This window comes from Atractosteus spatula, chromosome 3 (genome assembly GCF_055471065.1).
Source record: "Atractosteus spatula isolate fAtrSpa1 chromosome 3, fAtrSpa1.hap1, whole genome shotgun sequence".
Taxonomy (NCBI): domain Eukaryota; kingdom Metazoa; phylum Chordata; class Actinopteri; order Semionotiformes; family Lepisosteidae; genus Atractosteus; species Atractosteus spatula.
In genome coordinates this window covers 72,116,661-72,135,942 of record NC_142708.1, presented here as the reverse complement: position 1 = coordinate 72,135,942, position 19,282 = coordinate 72,116,661, and the positions used below count along the sequence as shown (strand labels likewise).

General features: G+C 47.7%; 1 protein-coding gene across 1 annotated transcript; it reads left to right on the top strand.

Annotated features, from left to right (window-relative positions):
* Positions 1-4,718: 4,718 nt before the first annotated feature.
* LOC148838670 (putative transmembrane protein INAFM2) lies at positions 4,719-9,498 on the top strand. The gene has a single exon (XM_088911652.1). The coding sequence runs from the start codon at positions 4,971-4,973 to the stop codon at positions 5,247-5,249; it is 279 nt and encodes a 92-aa protein (XP_088767778.1). The 5' UTR covers positions 4,719-4,970; the 3' UTR covers positions 5,250-9,498.
* Positions 9,499-19,282: the final 9,784 nt, after the last annotated feature.

Genomic DNA, 19,282 nt, shown 5'->3' with positions numbered 1-19,282 from the left:
AAACTGAAAACATTTTACCCAAGCAGTGACTTGAAGAATTCGTATCTTGGGAAGTGGAACAGTGGCAGAGGTAATAATTAATCTAGTAATTATTTCGGTTGAGGGTCCGACGGGGCCACTGACGTGGCAGGGGCAGTGGCTCCACTGGCCAGGCGTATGCAGCCCTGGGGGGAATTTAAATGGAAGATGGTGTCGAACCTGGGAGACCCTGTAGCTCTCGAGCAAGTAGTTCAAACGCCGCCGTGGTATCACAGGGGTCTGACCCGTTGGAAGCATGCCGATGGAAGGAACGGCATCTGCTAGCGGCGGGCAACGTACAGCGCCCGTGCCCGAGCACCTTGGCCTGGGCCGGCCTCCTGGTGTTCGCGGGTGTGAGCGCTTCTCGCGGTGGAGCGCCCGACGGGACAAATTCAAGGCGGGGAGGAGCCCGACGGGTTTGGAGCAGAAGCCGTGCCCGGAATGTGTGCAGCCCGTCATTTGCGCTGGAGCCTGAAATTCAAAACCGGAAGCTGGCAGCAGTGTCCTCTGTGGGGGGGCTGCGTTCTCTGTTCTTCAAAAGGATCTCTTTTTCTTTGTTGAACTCCAGCGGGACGGCGCTGAATCGCTCGTTCGTCTGCCTTGCCGCAGTGACGAGGAGGGAGGGCAGCTGGTGGCTCCTGGTCCCTGGGCGTCTCTCGGCTCGGGCGGGTACCCGAGAGGGCCTCGCACACGCACACGCACACGCACACGCAGACGGGGGGGGGGGGGGTCTTGAGCCCATCGCCGCGTGCTCGGCCAACCCAAGAAGACGGCGGTGGTCTGAAGGCGACAAAAATATTTTGTTTCCCCTCATTTCATTCTCTCTGGAGCTGGAGCCGAGGCCGGGCGCAGGTTTGTTCCCAGGCCAGACCAGTCCCAGTAGCAGGAGAAGGAAAAGGAGGGAGTCGCTGTTCTTCAGGGTGGGCCAGGAAGAGACTAAACACTCTCCTGTTTTTTAATTTTGTCCCATGACTCAGTTATTGAAACTTCGTTTGAGATATGTCATGCCTTTCCCCCCTGGGAATAGTTTCCTGGTTTTTTTTTTAAGGAAAACAGGAAACTTTTGTGGAGGACCCAAAAGCTGCCAAAAATCACAAAAGATCTCGGAATTGCCTTGATGCCAAAACTCCGTTTAAGACTAACTTGGGTCATAGCAGACCTTACGGGGGAGACTCACGCACTACCCCTGGTCCCTTGACTGGGCAAGACTATTGACGGGAGAGGAAAATAGGCGCATTTGGGTTTAGTATTTGTTTGTTTGTTTTTTTAACATATTCCAATGTATGTGGTATGTATAAAATAGTTAAACACAAAGGAAACGTCATCACAAAACTGTACCTGCTCCGGACAGTTTTGTGACCAATATTGTTAGTCGGACCCTCAATTCAGTATTTTCAGTTGGTACATTCGACCTATGCGACGTTTCTAGAAGCACCACTACTTAATAGAACAAGACAGCTTGACCTGAGTGCTAAAACGTTTAATACAGCCACACTCCTTCTTCAGACACGGAACCAATTACATCGCAATTGAGCTCTTGCTTTGTGTAAATGGGAAAGGAGGGCGGTGGGAGTGCCGTGAATTCAATGTTTTCCTTTTATAATATTATGAAATCATATTTGGAAAATGCTCCATGGCTCTTTAATCGACTGTTAAAGAGCCATTATTAGAATTAGAAATTATTCTGATTCTGAAAAAAAACGGGTATTATTTCTACATATAATCTAAAAAAAAACTCCACAGTTTTTATGACACCCCTCAACCGAAATGGACTGTTCCTGGTCGCTAACTAACGCTCGCGCTCAAGTCGTTTTCACACTCGACGAGGAAAAACGTTTTTTTTTTCCTATCAGCTGATATAACTAAAACGCGAAATACTTTAAAAAGGCATAAAAAGCTTTTTTTTTACATAGAACAAAAAAAATGGGGGTACGGAGTGGAAAGTGACCAGTGGTGTCTTCGACTACAGAGGGAGCTCCCCTCTGTGAGCTCTCCGAGGGTGTGCGGGGCGAGGATGACGGGTTTAGGGTTTTGTGTTCAATTTTGTGACTTTAACTGTTAATCCGGGCTAAATGTTTCACATTTCAACGACGTCCGGAGTACAATAATCCCATCTTCGACGAGTCTCTCCCCGTTTTAAACCTCGGGATGAGGCCGCGCCATTTCTGTACGGGTGTGCACTGTGGACAATTAAGCTGTCCAAGAAACCGAACGAATACATTTGTAAGATAGGTAACAGAAATACTATACATTGTGTTTAACCTGTGGTAAACTGGTGAGATCCCCAGGCCGACATGATGCTTTGCACAGGTGCTAATCGGAGAAGGAATCCCTTTACGGATACAGGATCTTGGTAGCTTTCTACGTCTAAACGGAAACAATGATGGAGTAGTTTAAAATCGTGAGTGTTTTGGAGGTGTGTTTTTTTTTCAGAAAAGATGTTTAAAGGCACTTTATACGGGGTGATTTGTTAGGTTTTCCAAATGCAACTTGCACCCTGGTTGACACGAAGCCTCGATGTAACATCTTTAAGAAGATGCGGAGCCTAAAAAACTATTTTATTCAGAAAGGTCTGTTTGAGAGCGTTTTTATATTGTGTTATTTTGTTGTCGTGGTCGTGGTGCTATATAACGTACATTTAATTACGGCATTTAATTATTAATTTAAGCAGGCCGTCTGCGTGACGGATTAATTGCGTCGAAATCTTTCTGGGGCTTTTCCTTATAGTTCCGTGCTGCCTGTACACGTAACTACACTGATTCCTAAGGAGAAGAAAACGCTGCATTGAAGGATTTGTAATCAACGGCCTGTGTGGGACTGCGGAAGGCATTGCCTCAAACTTTACAGAGCGGTGTGGTAGCTGCCATATAGAACATATTGTAGCGCTCTCGGGTTCCCGTGGGTATGCGCCCTCGCCGCTGCCGCCTCAGGTCGGCCCCCCACCGCTAGGGACTCGAACCCGGTCCTCCGGCGTCACTCAACAGGGACCCAGCCAGTTGAGCTAAAGGGAAATCTCCCGTCAGCCCGGTGGCTGAGGTCCCTGCTATACACAGGGAAGGGCGGTGACATCACCGCGCCGGTAAGCCGCCTCGCACAACTTGTAATGTCAGCGGTATGCGTTACAATACATGAGATATTGTCCTAAATGCGACTATCAATGCCTCCATCAGTCTTCTACCTGCTTCATCCAGTTGAGCTGCAGCCTTTCCCGGCAGGCAAGGGGCGCCAGGCGGGATACACCCTGGTCAGGACGCCAGTCCATCACAGGGCACACAAGCACACACGCAGACACACCAAGGGGCACATTTCCCACAAGCCAATCGGCCTGCCGGCACGTCTTTTGACTGTGGGGAATAAACCCACGTAAACATGAGGAAAACATACAAACTCCACACAGACAGCACCCCACGCAGGTTGGGAATTGAGCCAGGGCCCCATCGCTGTGAGGAATCAATGCCGACCACCGCTCCGCCATGCTGCCCCGGGAATTCTGTGTGCACTACAGCTGCACACAGATGCGACACATGTTGATGCAACACTGTGTGTCGTGCATTCCAGGCTCAGCGCAAGATGTCATTGACTAAATGTTTGTCGGTGTCATTCAGATGAATTGATCTTTCCTGCCATGACGGTGGTACATGCCAGCGCCTTTGCAGCACACGCACCTCACTAGTTGGACACACTACATGGACACACAGTTTTCACTGTATTCAGCATAACCACACTACTTGTATATATTGCATACATCATGGACACATAGCAGCTCAACTCATATTGAGTTTTATTCCGTTTCTATTACATCTATTATTATGTAACCTTATTTTCATAACCTCAATTTTGTGATTTTTGTGTTTTTGTGATTTTTGTGATTTCTGTGATTCTTGTGATTTTTGTGAGCTCGCTGTATTGTTGTGCATTTGATAAAGAAACTTTGATTTGATTTGATTTAGTTCGTGGATTAGGCAGGGGAGATGAGGTGATTTAGCGTGTCCTATGCCAGACCTTTCGAAACTCAGAAATAAAACTAGAAATGCACCAGTATGTTGAGCACCTTCTTTTTTCTTTTTTAGAATTTCCTAGCAATTGTATTTGGCTCAAAAGGCTGAAGAAGCTTCTAGATCTGTTGCTCTCCCCTTGAGCCAGTTAGTCACAGTTTAGGGCCAGACCTGATTTAATCCAGCAGCTGTGTGAGATGAGCAGAATGATCAGACCCAGCAGCTGCACAGAGAAGATCAGTTGATGGGGAGATACTTGTGTGATGACCTGGCCAAGAGTGGCTGCAGTAACGTCACTGGTAATTACTGCCAGTAGACTGACTGCGCAGCACACTGATCTGGTGCTGGGACCTCGCCTCTGAAGGGCTCATCCTGACATAACAGGATAACGCACGTCCTCCTTATGCTGGAGAAACGAGCTAAAATGTGACTTTTATGCTTTGGATGCCCTACTCCTATTTTGCCCGGGAAGGCCTTTGTGAATTTCTTTCAGTTGTAAGTGATACATTTGCCAAGATGAGGTTTCCCGGTCGGCATTCTGCTACAACCTTCCGCCGGTTCAAGAGGAGTTAATGAGGGTGAGTGACAGCCGGGGCCCTGTGGAGGGGGCGGTGCTCCGTTCACCAGTAGCCAATCCCCGCTGACCGGGGGCGTGGCTCGGCAGCCAGCAGGAGCTCTTTATAAACAAGAGCATGTTTCCGATCAGACCCGGTGTCCTCCAGCCTTGTCCTAACCTGAGTTCCTGCGGCGGAATGTCAGCAGCGGCGGCCGGGACATCACTGGCTACCCGTGCAGAAAATGATCCAAGGGCAGAGGCGGACCGAGCCAAAATGCACGGATGTACGCGTGACCAAGATCGCTGGATTTATAAAATAGTTGCCGCGTTTCAGCAGTAGAGCTACAATAAAATAAAACAGTCCCGTCACCATAACTCTCAAGAACACGAGCAGGTCGACCATGAGGGGTGCGAGTCACGACAGGAAGGAGCACGTCGGCGCGGAGAAGAGGCCGAGCTATCCCGGGGACCAGCGGGTGAAGGTGGCCAACACGGCCACTAAGAAATGGGTGAAGGTGGCCATGGCGATTACCTATTTCTTCAGCGTGTCGCTGGCGTCCTTCGTCCTGGTCATTTACTACGGGGTGTTCTGGAGCCCGAAGGCAGGAAACTCCGCCAGCAACAGCACCACCAACAGCACAGGACCCAACGCCACCACGACGTGCTCGCCAAGGTTATGAGGAGTGTGCGCGGAGGAGGGGGGGTCTACAAGGACGACAGGAGACGCCTGTTCAGAAGTGACCTAGCGACTCATTCACTCGGGAGCTGATGTAAAGCACCTCCCGCTGCTGGGATCATCTCGTCCCGAAGTCTCCTCCATAGTTATTCTCTCTCTCTCTTTTTTTTTTAGCAAAGCTGTGCATGACCCAGTGCTTGAAACGCGATTGAAAACGAGTCTCCTTCAGCTGTGTGAGATGTTGTCCCCCCCGAAATGCAAAACGCGTGAACGCGACCCGCGCGGACGTGTCTCGTGCCGCAGGAGGACCTGCGAGGAGACTCAGAGGAAGACGGATCCTCCATCCGAACAGGCGATCACAGCATTTCCCCGCGTTGGCAGCGGCACGAATTTAGACTCCTAGTGCCGCTGATATTGGCGCAAATCGTGCTGGTGAATGTGCAGCAGTGTATTGGATCCGGTTGTTACGCGTTGTTAAACACTGTTAGGGCGGGCTGCACGCTTGGCAGTTGCTTTAACGACAGTCATTTTGATCATTTGGTCCTAACAGTTGTCCAAAACGCTGGTGTTAACATTTTCGATATACTGTAGCAGGATGGGCTACAGTGATCTTCCATCCGCTGCGCGCTGCCTGCTGTGTTTATAACGTCCCCATCTTTATCATCCTAATTGAGTCTGTAAAGGAGGTCTTGGGGGGGGAAAAAACCATCTGCGCATCTCACTCTCGTCGCAGCTCCCGAGATGCGCCACCTTGTAGGATTTCTGCAGCAGCCAGGGTGGGAGGTGGAGGTGGGGCACAACTGTCGGCTCAGTATTAAAAGGATGCAGGGTTAGGAATAGTTACTGCAAACTTTAAAAAAATACTGTTTCCCCCGTTGGCCTTCAATGACATGTCCCAGATCAAAGACAAAGTCCTCGCCCAGGGGAAAGGAGTGTCCTCCGGAGCTCCGTGTGGAATAGGTGACTTAAGACGGTCCGTTTTCAAATCATTGAAAAATGCCATGACCTGCTAATGCCGATGTTTAAATTGAATTACTGCATAATTCTATTTGGATCTTTACATAATGTCTTAATGCTGACTTATTAGTGCCACTCATTGGTTTACAAAAAGTCATAAACGTTGTTGTAACATAGCCAGCGGAAGAACCGGTCTGCAGGCGCGCCTGTGTATGTAATGATGATTAGCACTGTGAGCTATTCTGTCTTGTATTAAATTACCCAATTGTCCATTCGGGCACTGGCAGAAAGTACTTTTTTTGTGCTTTTAGAAGTCACTGTAAGTCAGGCCTGTGTCACATGCACGTTTCTCTTAAGACTTCTGTGTCCTGTGCCTTCACGGTGAAACTCGTCAGCTTGTAAAATTAATGCCGGTGACCGCAAATCTAATAATAGCTCGTGGAAAACCATGAAGACTTATTTCATGTGAGATAGAGGGGATTATAGATAAATAAAGGGATTCTTTAGGGATGTATGTTGGACTATTATTTTTTTTTAGAAGTAGTAGTATTTCTGTGTGGCAGATTTCTGTCTCTATTAATAGCAGCAGCGAGTGTCACCTGACGCAGCTGGTGACAGCCCCATCTTAATAGCTAAGGGCACTGAAGGTGAAAGTCATTCCGCAGTAACAGCTCCATCCATCTCTAGATGATTCTCAGGCTGGCGGCTCGCTCTCCTGGCTGAGCACCGTTAATGACATCACGTGGCGCTAACGAAGGGCTTGAACTGAGAGCCACGCTGCTCCATAAGATCAGCGCCTACAGGGCTGATGCTGTGTTTGAGGGCTCCAGTCAAAAGGGCCCGTTTATCTTCAGGGCAAGGTCTCTGGACAGTGTAACTCGTGTATAGACTTGAGCAAAGTGGACAGGATCAGGGAAAGCCTGTGTCTGTCTTTCCTCCATGCCTAGATGCCAGTAGCGGTCTGCAGTGCAGTATTTTGGATGTAGCCCATGTGGTGATTTCATCTTCCCATACAGCTTGTAACCTTAAGGGTTAAGTCAGCCTGTGGCTCAACAAACGATTTGATTATCATTCTGCTGGGCTGAAGCAGAAATCAGTTCTAAATACTGGGGCATGGTATAAGTATATTATACCATGGTATTATCTGTTGTAATATATAACATTTTATAAATGGTATTTTCTGTTCATCCTGTTAACAGAGTGATAGGGTTCTGTATATAGCATTTTATTTGTTTTAAATAGCAGGGTAAATGACAATATTTAAAGCAATTCGTATATAAGTCATTTTCAGATGTTAATATCTTTTTAAATTTGGCTGAAAAAATTGAACCCAATAATATAATAATAATTAAATTTTATTGTATATAGCGCCTTTAAAGGTGTCTTGTCAAAGCACTTTACAGAATGACAACAACAATAAATAAGAAGAATACACAAGATAAAACACAATTACAATACACAGAGGAGACTGTGGATGGTGGTACTAAGTATAGTAGGAGCAGAGGGTGAAGAATGGAACCAGTTCAGTAAAGGCTCTTCTGAAGAAGAGGGTTTTGAGTCTGGACTTGAAGGAGTTTAGAGAAGGTGACTCTCTGATATCCTCGGGGAGAGAGTTCCAGAGCTTGGGGGCATAACAGGAGAAGGCCCTGTCACCCATAGAATGTAGACGAGCTTGGGGGACTGTTAGGAGACCAGAACTAGAAGGACAAAGGTTGTGAGGTGGGGAGCAGGGCGATAATAGTTCGGACAGCATGAGGATTTTAAAGTCCACACGGAATTTGACAGGAAGCCAGTGCAAGGACTCCAGGATAGGAGTAATGTGAACACTTGCACTAGACCTGGTCGGTATTCTGGCTGCTGAATTTTGGACATCCTGCAGTTTGTTCAATGTAGATTTGGATACCCCAGCAAGTAGAGCATTACAGTAGTCAATTCGAGAGAACACAAATGTGTCGATCAGCTTTTCAGCCACAGTTAGTGATAACATAGGGTGTAGTCTAGCGATATTTCTGAGGTGAAAAAAAGATGTTTTGACAATATGCAGCACATGTGGGTCGAATGTTAAGCCAGAATCGAATATCACCCCCAAGGTTTTTCAATTGAGACTGAAGCTCAATAATATATATTTATTTATATATATATATACGGCTCACTAACTGAGTTATCCCAGCTGCCCCCGAGTAATCCTGGTCATTGCCAGAAACTGCTGTATGTCTGCAGACCTCATAGGTGCCTTCGCATTGGGATGAATCGGTGATCAATGTCTGAAAGACATCGCTGGTATCGCTGGTAAAAAAAAAAGAGAACACTTCCATAAATACTATTCATGTCCCTAAAAGACTCTAGTGACTAACAGCGTGTGACAGGAAGGGTGCCAGTCTGTGAAATCGTGTGACGCTCGAGAGGCTGTCTCGTCTAATAGGATTGTTCTCATTCCATTCGTCTCTGCCTGTGCGCTCTGTACTGATGTTAAGTAGGGGAAGCTGAACTGTGTCTCTCTCCCGTATGTGCTTGCAATCATGTAGTCTTACTACTGTGTGTTCTTCCACCACATTTCAGTGTTTTTTACTTGACTAATGTATATACTTTATTTAGTTGCTTTAAATATATATAAATAGGAAGCTAAAGCCATAAATTGTAATCCAAAGTTCTATATAGGGATGTAAAATACTAATGTTGCCAATTAGGAAATTATATGTACAAGAGCCACTTGATTTGCTTAGACCTTTATGTGATGTCTCAATATTACATTATTAAAATATCAACATGTACTCGGATATAAAGTAATAGTTGTTTAGATTTCCTATTATTAAATATATGCTCATGTCCCTGATTTGCAAGTAACAGGACTCTTTCTATTCACTGAAGGGAATTGTGGTTGAGGTGTTCTGCCAGCGCTTAAATTGTTAGAGATTCCATCTTTCTTGACAGTTCAGAAGCAAAGCTTTTGCGACAGTCTGATTAGAAACAGTAATGACTGCTTGTCAGATTCTGTCCAGTCTTTATTTCCCACAGGGTTAAAGAATGGACAGAAGAGAAGTTGCCGTTCACTCCTGCAGCAGAGTAGACTGAACTTTAGCAAGCGTGCGTCTTGCTGGCCCACAGCCTTTCGCAGGATTAATTGTGCACAAGTAGGTGCAACGCAAGGTGCACCAAAGACAATCACTGGGGAGGCTTGTGTGCTGTGCAACGTGCCGCTGTAGAATAAGAGCACCTCTTGTGCAGGTTAGTCTTCTTTCATTGCCATGTAACCCATTCACTTATCACTTATCTGTCAATAAATTACTCTCCTCAAATTGTTTTCTGTTTCTTTGTTTCCTTTGTGTATGCTGTTTTGATTTTAAATCTGCTATACTGAAAGCTCCTTTGAAGTAACGTCGTTCTGTGACCACTAGAGGTCGGTGTTGTTTTATTAAATGAGCTATACTGCCGTGCAGGGGATTGGTGCTAAATGTGCGCTAATAATGCTCTTATACGATAAGATCACTTTATTAACCCTATACAATTTCTTGTATTAGGAATGTGTCTTTTCGCAGACCCCAGCTTGCTCTCCATGAGACACACAGACAGGGAGAGAAGCTGGGGGTCAGAGCGCAGGGTCAGCCCCTGAGAACTGCTGGGTTCAGAGCCATTGAGAGCAGTGCGCTGAAGGTACTAGACCATTTTATTCATACACATCTACTGCGTCCAGACTTTTTTTCTTATGGAAGGGGGGTGGGTAAGAATTTCTCACTTTTCTAGCTGAATCACCCCTTTTAAAGCAATTGCCTTCATTATTTGAACCCCTTAAAAAATATATATATATACAGTTCTTCCAAAATGCAGGGATTGATTATAAAGCATTAAGAACCGAACTCCAGATGCAATGTAACTCTGCCAGAGTTATAAATGGGCTTAGGACTGAGTGTAAATATTTCTGTCTGTTTCTGGGTACCCATCTTAGTAGTCCCCACTCCCTTGATTATGAACTGTAGTTATGTATGCAGCCCTTGAATCCCCCAAAACTACATAATTCATCATTGGGAATCCCTAATACCCTACGGGACTATTCAGCTCAGTCCCTGGCACTTGATCCCTTAAGAAGCAGAATTTGTTTCCGTTGAGCATCATTGGAATAACTTATTTTCTGAATCCGACAATATCTTAATTTCCTGCATTACTGTACTGTTACCCGAACACCAGGGCTGGGCATCCTTGAGCCCACTTTTATACAGGCAGTTATAAATGGATATACAGTGGTGAATACCACAGGAAAAAAAACCCCGTGTGACCTGTGCAGAAATAGCCCGCCAGCAAAAATACAGAAGTTGTTATTTCACTTCCTTCCACAAGGGGGTGATCTGTTCCCACCAAATGCCAAATCCTTGTCAAAATCTCAAATGACAGAAACGCTATGTAAAATGTGTCTGCTCAGAGAGCATCCAGCGTATTTACTTTCACAGACCACGTATTTGTATCCACGATGTAATTCATTACATTAAGAGCAGTGAAACACACAAACGAAAGTATAGGTCTTTCGTTTCACAATAATAACTGTTCTGAATTGACCTCTTTTCCTAGAATAACATATTCAGGACACGCTGGAAGAAAATGGAATTCACACCTTTTGTCTTAGATTTGTCTGCTTGCTAAGATGGGAGAAGTGCTAGCAAAGACCACTGCCAGCAAGCAGGTCTAATTTTGGCAGGTAACACATCTTACACCACATAAATTAGTAAATAACAGGCTGAAGAGAGAGGATGCCAAGTTAGTTTGTGTATTTTTAAAACAATATGTCACACATACCGAAAGCTACAACATTTATAGTTCTGTGTGTTTGGGCTGTACATGTGTTTATATATTTCAGGAGACTGTAAAACAATTGGTAATCATTATAAAAGACTCCACAACATGGAACACACACAACAGATCTCCCACATCCTGAAACCTCCCTCCCAGCCACGCACCATATATACCCTAGTAGCCACGGGTTTGCTGCCAAACAGCTCCGGAGATGAAATCGCACAGAACTGGTAGCAGTACAGTTCAATAACTGTCCAGCACTGGGATTCTGGGCAACTGGAGGGCCTATATACTGTAAGTAATAGAGGAAAATGCCAGCATCCAGGAATGCCATGGAAGGGAATCTAAAAGTTTTCTAATGAAGCGCAAATGATCTTTTTCTGCTGCTCTGAAAGAGCAGGACTGGAGCCATTCAGCAGGATTCAAATCAGTTAAATGACCAAGTGAAAACCCGAGTAAAATGTTGCACAACAGACTATTTAATATAAAACATTGAATTGATTCTGCAGGAGGCAAGGAGATTGTGTGGAAAATCGAAATGTAATATCCACTCAGCACACTGGGGAGTTCTACTCTCCTACAGCTGGGGCTTGTCGTTGCTAGCGCTCATTCAGGCAGGAGAGAGAACCACTTCTAGCATCAAAAAATGAACCGGCATCAACTGACGGCCGTCACTGTGGCTGCTGTCGCATCAGCCAGCTGGGGCTGCACACTGGTGGGGGTGGAGGGAATCCCCATTACCTGTGAAGCGCTTTGAGTGGAGTGTCCAGAAAAGCGCTATATAAGTGTAAGGAATTATTATTATTATTATTTCCTGTACCCGGGACAGCCAAGAGCTACATACTGGGGTTTATTTGTTGTTACAAATGTCCCCAATTTTTCCAGCAGGGTAAACAAGGTGAATTAGAAACTTGTCTCTACAATTATTTTTCTCCAGCCAACCACTGAATACTGTCTGTTTGTTCTGATTTTGGATGCCCCAAAAAAGCAGGTGAGACAGAGACTTGTGACAGGAGAACAGAGAGAGGTGAGGGACTAGGAGGTGCTGTGGAGCTGTGTTCCTTAATGTTTTCTCTGTGCTCCCCCTGAGCCCTCAAGACTCACTGGTCTTAGGGCAGCAGCGTTCCGGGTCTTTTGTAGATCTGTCGATGCTCTCTTCAAGACATTGTGAGGAAGCAATTCAAACAGAACAAACAGAAAGCTTGGAGATGTAAGAGAAAGTGACAAGTTTTACAACGCCTCCTTGAGAATATTGTATTCAGTTTCGGCCACTGCATCACAAAAGGCTTACGGCCTAAGAATTCAAAGAGGAGTCACAAGGATAATTCATAGTGTCAGATTAAAGGAACTTAATCTCTTCAGTCTAGACCAAAGTAGATTGAAATCAGATTTTAACCACGTGTAGAAAATCCTAAGGGGTTATAGACTGAGCAGCAAAGCAAAGACACAGAGTAACAATTGAAGACTAGAACCTTAATTTAGAATGGAGACTAAGAAAACATTTTTTTTACACAAAGTGTTGCGGGTTGCGGGTTGACTAAATTTCAGGTTCATTAAGCAACTGAACTAGCAAATGAACAAGATGGGTTAAAAGTACTCTTCTCGTTTGCATCCGTCCTTAGGTCTTATACTGGTACGGAAAGTCAGTCATTGCTGACTGACTGGTACCGGTACTGGTACTGGTACAGAAAGTCAGCCTGGAAGCTGTCACAAGCAGTTTTATCTCAAGTCCTGCGCTCCTCACTGGTGATCTTGCAGGACTGCTCCATCTGTTTTTTTTTTCTTCTGTGTGATGTAGAGCCCATGTGTTTTGAATCAGTGCCTGATAAAGCAGAGGCATCTCATCTCTCCCTGCGGGGTCCTTGAGACTAAATTCCCGTTAAATTCTGTCAAATTTGAAATGTTGAGCTGCTCTGTTAGAGCCTGGCCCATGAGATGAATAACCTTGAGAGCTAATCTTCAAGAGCCTGTACTCGGAGGAGGTGTCGTGGAGTCCTGTAGAACAGTTCAGTCCAGGCACAGCTACAGTGTGGAAAGCAATAAACAGGCTTCACATTTCAGATTTCTGTTTTTCGTTCTTCTGCTGCATTATTAAAAAGTTTTTTAAAACTCCCATTCATGCTCCACCATTTGTTTAATTGCTTGTATTAAACAGTTAAAACAAAAGTACACATGTGACAAAATTACAGATCCAATACTGGTTTGCCGCAGTGTAATTATATATGCACAAGTAGGGTCAGAGGTGCAGCGTATTGTGCTGAATTTACTGTTTGACCACCAGCAGTTTCACTCGGCAGTGCTGCTCACAAGAATGTGAACTTGATTAACACTTCAAATTGTTCAGAACCTTCCATTCCCTAGAACTATGTTTTACTACGTGCATGAAATTTGCACAATTGTATATCTTTCTTATTTTTGTGGGAGGTTTTCACTGTCATTAACTCCTGTTTAATCTTAATTCACTCACTTCATTGTACCTGTTGTGTGAAATTAATGTTTTTTAAGCGACATTCTTTAAATAAGAAAGCTGTTTGCCGAGAGCTGCTGCCTCACAGGTCTGTCTTTGTCAACCTCTCTGCTTTGTCCCTGTCATCTCTCAACAGCCTTTTTCTTAAAACCAGAGGAAAGTTAACTTCTGTGTTATATTTCTGTGCAAACTGCACTCTCCTAGTTCTTTTGTGGTATTCTAACATTTCTTATCACCATCGTTTCACAGAACCTGAAAAATGTTACTACCTTGCACAGCTATAAATGTCAATTTGTGCCGCATTGTTACAGTGTATTGTTACAATGTATTGTTAGTGTATTGTTACAGTGTGTTGTTTCAGTGTTACAGTGAGTTATTACAGTGTTACAGTGTATTGTTACAATGTATTGTTAGTGTATTGTTACAGTGTGTTGTTTCAGTGTTACAGTGTATTATTACAGTGTTACAGTGTATTGTTACAATGTATTGTTAGTTTATTGTTACAGTGTGTTGTTTCAGTGTTACAGTGTATTGTTACAGTGTTACAGTGTATTGTTACAGTGTATTATTACAGTGTTACAGTGTATTGTTACAGTGTATGCATAAGAACTCCCCTTTACTCTGATTCTTCAAGCTTGATTCTCTTTACTAAGGAATTTGTCTTACTGATAAAGCTCTGATTTCTAATGGAGCCACAGATATCTTGTTTGGCCTCATAAAGTCAGGAGATTCACAAGAGAAAATATGCTAGAATAAAAAAAAATCCACAATGAACTACCAAGTATCTTGGAACGAGAAAAAAAAAGTCTCTCCACCCCAAACCCCTGTTTAACCAGAGCTAACAAGTTTGAAAATCACGTTCAGTTTGCTTCTCTTTTCCACGCATCCAGTGTCTCTCAGATGCTTTTCCTCTTTAAACGTTCACAGTTGTTTTCTGAGACACAGGAGCAAATCGGGAGCCTGAAGCTGCGAAAAGCTGCCTGTCTATCTGGTGCTTTGACTGGGAAGAGTCCCGTCGGAGGCAGAGAAGGACACATCGTTGGCTGTGTGCAATCCAGACTTGGATGAGTTCACATCCCCAGAACTCTTTTTTTTTTCTCCCGGCACATTTTACTCTCGTGTTTTGGAAAATTCCGCCTGCCCTCTCCCGCAGCCCGGCCCCCGGACCGTCTCTGGGGCTGTGCGTGTACCCGCCCCAGCTCAGAGCCTCCGGCTACGCGTTACCTAGAGGTGGAGACGTCTGTGTCAGGCCTTGGGCTGGGAGTGGCGCAGGGAGATCACTTCCGCCTCCTGGTGGTCGTGCGTCTGTCTGCCGATCGGCCCTCTGACCTCAGGGGAGGGGTGGCGGCGGCGCACTCCGAGGGGCCTGGGGCTCCCCGACACCCCTCCACCCTGCCTCTTCACGTGGGAAGCGTGGGCAGAGCTCTGCACGCCCCCGACCTCCAAGCACTCCTGCCTCTCTGTGAGGTCACAGACCGAGCCCCTCTCCTGGAACCACCTGTTTCTGAGCACTGTGTCGGGGGTCTCCGAGGGGGAAGTCGATTCTCTTCCCGGAGAGGCAGAGGGGTCGGCGGTGGTTGACGGGGGCAGCCCGGGATCCTGGGGTGGGCTTCTCTGGAGAGGCCTTGGGGGTTCACTGTGTCCGCAGTCAGCCGCTGGGTTGAGGTACAGCCCTGGGGTCCCAGGCTGATCCCGGGGGCTGCTGAGGGTTCTGCTGGGCTGCTCCTCGTCCTGGGTGGGACCTCCGCAGCTCGCAGCGCTCCTGGTCACTGCCCACCTCCTCCAGCCGCTCGGGGGCTTCGGAAATGAGCCGTGCGGAGGCCTGCCAGCCGGATCAGAGGGAGGAGGCTGTGAATGCACCCTCGTTAGCCAGCTGGGGAGGAAACCGGTCCTGGGCGATTCTGCAGGGCTCTGCTGGCTCTGGACTTTCTGCCTGGGCCCATCCAGGCTGGGTCCCGGCCAAGTGCGGGCCTCCCGTCTGCGTCCGGGTGTGGAGGTGGCGAACACGGGGTTCCGGATGACAGGGCTGGCCAGCGGTGGAAGGGGGAAGTGGCGATGAGCAGACCAGCCTGGGGGGGAGCTCTCCTCGTCCTGCTGGGGCCCCCTTACCGCGGGGCAGGCCCCCCTCCCCCTCTCTTCCTCTCTGGTGTAGGGGTTCCGGATGACGAGCTCCGCCAGCGTCCCAGTGCCCTCCCGGCGCAGCAGTCTCCTCCAGCCCCCGGGGGGACCAGACCCCTCACGCTGAGCCTGCTGGGAGTCCTGGGGGCCTCCATGTCCACTTCTGCCCTCCTGCTCCTCGTGGATCAGCTCTGGCGGCTGCGGGCGGCCCTCTCCTCTCTTCCCGCGGCTGTGGTCCTCGCGGGGATCCGGCGCGCCTCCGCCCGACCCCCCAGTGTGGTCCTGACACAGACGCCCCTTCCACTCCTCGAGCAGAAACCGGACCACTGCCTCGTGCCCCTCGCGAACGCCGTAGGCCAGTGCCGTCCGCCCCTGCTCGTCCGAGATCCCCGGGTCAGCCCCATGGAGGAGCAGGAGTTTCACCACGTCCAGGTACCCCCGCTCGCTGGCGAGGCTCAGCGCGGTGCGCCCGCCCTCGTCCCGCAGGTTCACATCGGCGCCCTTTGCCAGCGCGAGCCCGAGGAACAGGGTCCTGTCCGCTGGCCTGGGCAGCAGGGCAGCGCACATCAGCACTGTCCGGCCCGCGGCCCCCCCGGCCCGCATGTTCACAATGCTCTCTCCCCGGGCAGCGAGGATGAACCTGGCCAGCTGGACTTTCCCATCCGACATGGCCTGCAGGAGGGTCCCCGTCGCCGCGCTGTCCTCGCGGCGCGCGGCCTGGCCTGCAGCCGTGAACATGCCCCGGCGGCCAGGCTGCAGGGAAAGGACGCTGGGAAGGTGTCCGCGCAGGTTCACAGGATAGGAGTGCTGCTCGGCCGCCTGTCTGCAGCGATTCGCGGAATCAGCGCGAGTCCCCCCTTCCATCTGCACGGCTGTTCCCTGGATCACGAATCGATCTGAGCGCTGCAGCCTGGAAGGCACATCGCTCTGCGCTCTCCCTCGCCACGTGCCGGCTGGCTCCTTCGCCCCCCCCCTGCCCCGGCTCTCTCCAGCTGCTGCTCCTCCCTTTGTGGTTCACAACATGACAAACGACAACAGCAACAACAGAAGAAACGATCCCTCTCCCCTTGTCTCCTCTTCCCTCTCCCTTTGTCCCCTTCTCCTCCTCCTCTCTCCTCGATCTCAGGCGGCTGCGGAGAGGTTGCTTTGCTGGGGTTGCCATGGCGACGCGTGCCGCCAGGCAGGGCGGGCTTGCAGGGGAGCCCCGGCGGACGAGGGCTTTAGCGCTGTGCCCGCCCTGGCGCGGCTGAGCCCCAGCAGCCGACACCGGGAGCCCACAGCGGTCCCAGCGGGGCCACCAGTTGTGCTCAGTTAACCCATGCAGGATGTGATTGTATAAGGAGTTTTTTTTTTAATTTTGGAATTGCAGATGAGCTTTTTTTTTTTTTTACCGCGTGCCCTGGGTCGCACAGTGGCATGGCAGGCAGCTAGCACTGCAGCCTCATCGCTGTTGGACCCTGGGGCTGGTCCCGGGTTGGGGCCCGGTGGCTTCTGTGTGGAGTGTGCATGTTCCACCAGTGCTCACATGGTCTTCTTCTGGGTGTCTGGGCGTCTTCTCACCTCCAGGGAGATATGGATTTTTCTCAATTTGCTCTGTGCTTCCAGGTAGTCTTTGGCTCTCTATGACCCATCAAGGCAAGCAGCTCTCTGTGTGACTAGGTCGACTATACATCCTGGCAGTTTGGCACTGTCAGTGGCATTGAGACTCTGCCTTTGTTCTTTGATTTCATTCGTGTACCCTTTTTTGTCAGATATGCGTCTCTGACACACGTATTCACCGTTCGGCACGCTGTGAGCTCCACAGTGCCAGACAGGAGAGCTAGTCCAGGCCTGAGGAGAGGTACCTCCCTCAGGGAGACGTCCTGCAGCTCACAGAGAGTCGACTGGACCGTGGCTGAGCCACGCCCACCCTAACCTGCCACCCTTCGGGGAAACCCTGAGCTGGCTTCCACAGTGACCCGGCTCACACATGAAATGTCAGGGCCTTGGTGCTCAGTTTGCACTCTGTCACTGCCTTTACTGATGGAGCCTCTTAGGAACCCACATAATCTTTGTCTACCGCTTTTTTTGACAATGGCTAGGGAAGTAGCAGTGCATGCATGATCATAATCTCTGATCGATGCTGACATTTATCCACTGAGTGTAGTTCCTGTTGTGCAAGCTGTGTGCATCTCTAGGGGTGCATGTCTTTTTCCTCCCTGCTTCTCTACGCTCATACCTCTGCTCTCACTGTCATGTCTTTCACAGAAGATGACATCTCTGCTTTCTGCCCCACAGAGTGCTGCACTGGCATCGACTGCACCTGGAGCAAAGTGGGATAAACTGGTCCCTTTTCAAATTGTGTTGAATTCACCATTTAAAATACTTCTAGTTTAGTGAACATCATAAATGACAATAGCTGTTTCAAACCAATGTTTTCCCAAATTTATTCTACAACTGGTGTATCTCTGCTAACCCCTGAAGACCTTCAAGAGATGTGAAGAAAGCAAGCCGGGGTTTGGGCTTCAGCACCACGGTTGGATAACTTGCTCCATACCCCCACAACTGTTTGCGTAAAGAAGTGCCTCCTGTTTTCTGTTTTAAATGCACTTACACATAGGTTTCCCTTGTGTCCTCAGGTTCCTTCTACAGAAATCCTCTGGGTTAACCTTACTGGTGACTTTGAGGATTTTAAACACTTAAACCAGGTTCCCTCACAGTCTTCTCTTTTCAAGACTAAAGAAATTCAGTTCCTGTTGTTCCTAAGTCTTCAGGGAAGGGAGTCTGATGGTTTTCAGTCTCTTGATAGGTGGCTGTTGAGTGTTGGGCTCTTCCACATTAAGGGCGTAATGATGGTGGTTCAGTATCAGGTGGGATGTTACTGTTTGTCAGCAATCTTCATCATGGAGAGTTGCAGTGCTCCTCTGAAGACAGGAGATCAAAAGGAGACAAGAAACATTGACTTTGTTTAGCCTAAACACAAAAATGCATTCAGTACACGGACTGCTGTACTTGCATGCATACAGATCTGGCATGCATATGTTGGGTACTATAAATAAGATAGAATTTTATTTCGTTTTTATGTTATCCAGCAATGATATTTTCCAAGAAACAAAGAAAATACTTTTAAAAACGGGTATATGAGCATATTTTAATATGTTTGTAGTGTTGGGGGTTAAATAAGTGGAAAAAAGCATTTTATTTATTGAGCTGAGCTTTAATTTCACAGATGACAGCCTCAGACTGCCATAGTTAGGCAGTCACGCTGGCTGCCCTGGGGGCTCTGTTCTGAATGCATCTGTATTGATTTCCTCATGTACAGCAGGCAGAAGCCTTTCTCTTGCCTTTGCCCAGTTATTTTCCCTTTTGTATATCCCTTCAGCTATTTAAAACAGCTACATTTCAAAAAGAAAATGAACAGTATAGCCGAGGACCCTGCCTTCAATATTCTCGTTTCACCAGCGTCTCTCGATCCAAAGAGTGTCGTGTTTTTTACATTCCAGGCAAATTTGACTTCACAGCGAGACACAACCCAGAGGAGACACAATGCAATGACATAGACGTGCATTTCAAACTGAGAACAGGAGGCTCTTCTTTATACAAAGGGTTGTGGGAGTATGAAACCCCTGGCTTCTTTCAAGCAGTGACTGGATGAGATCCTTGGATCAATTAGCTATTAACTCCCAAACAGGCCAGATGGGCCACTTAGCCTCCTCTTACTTCCTTATGTGCAA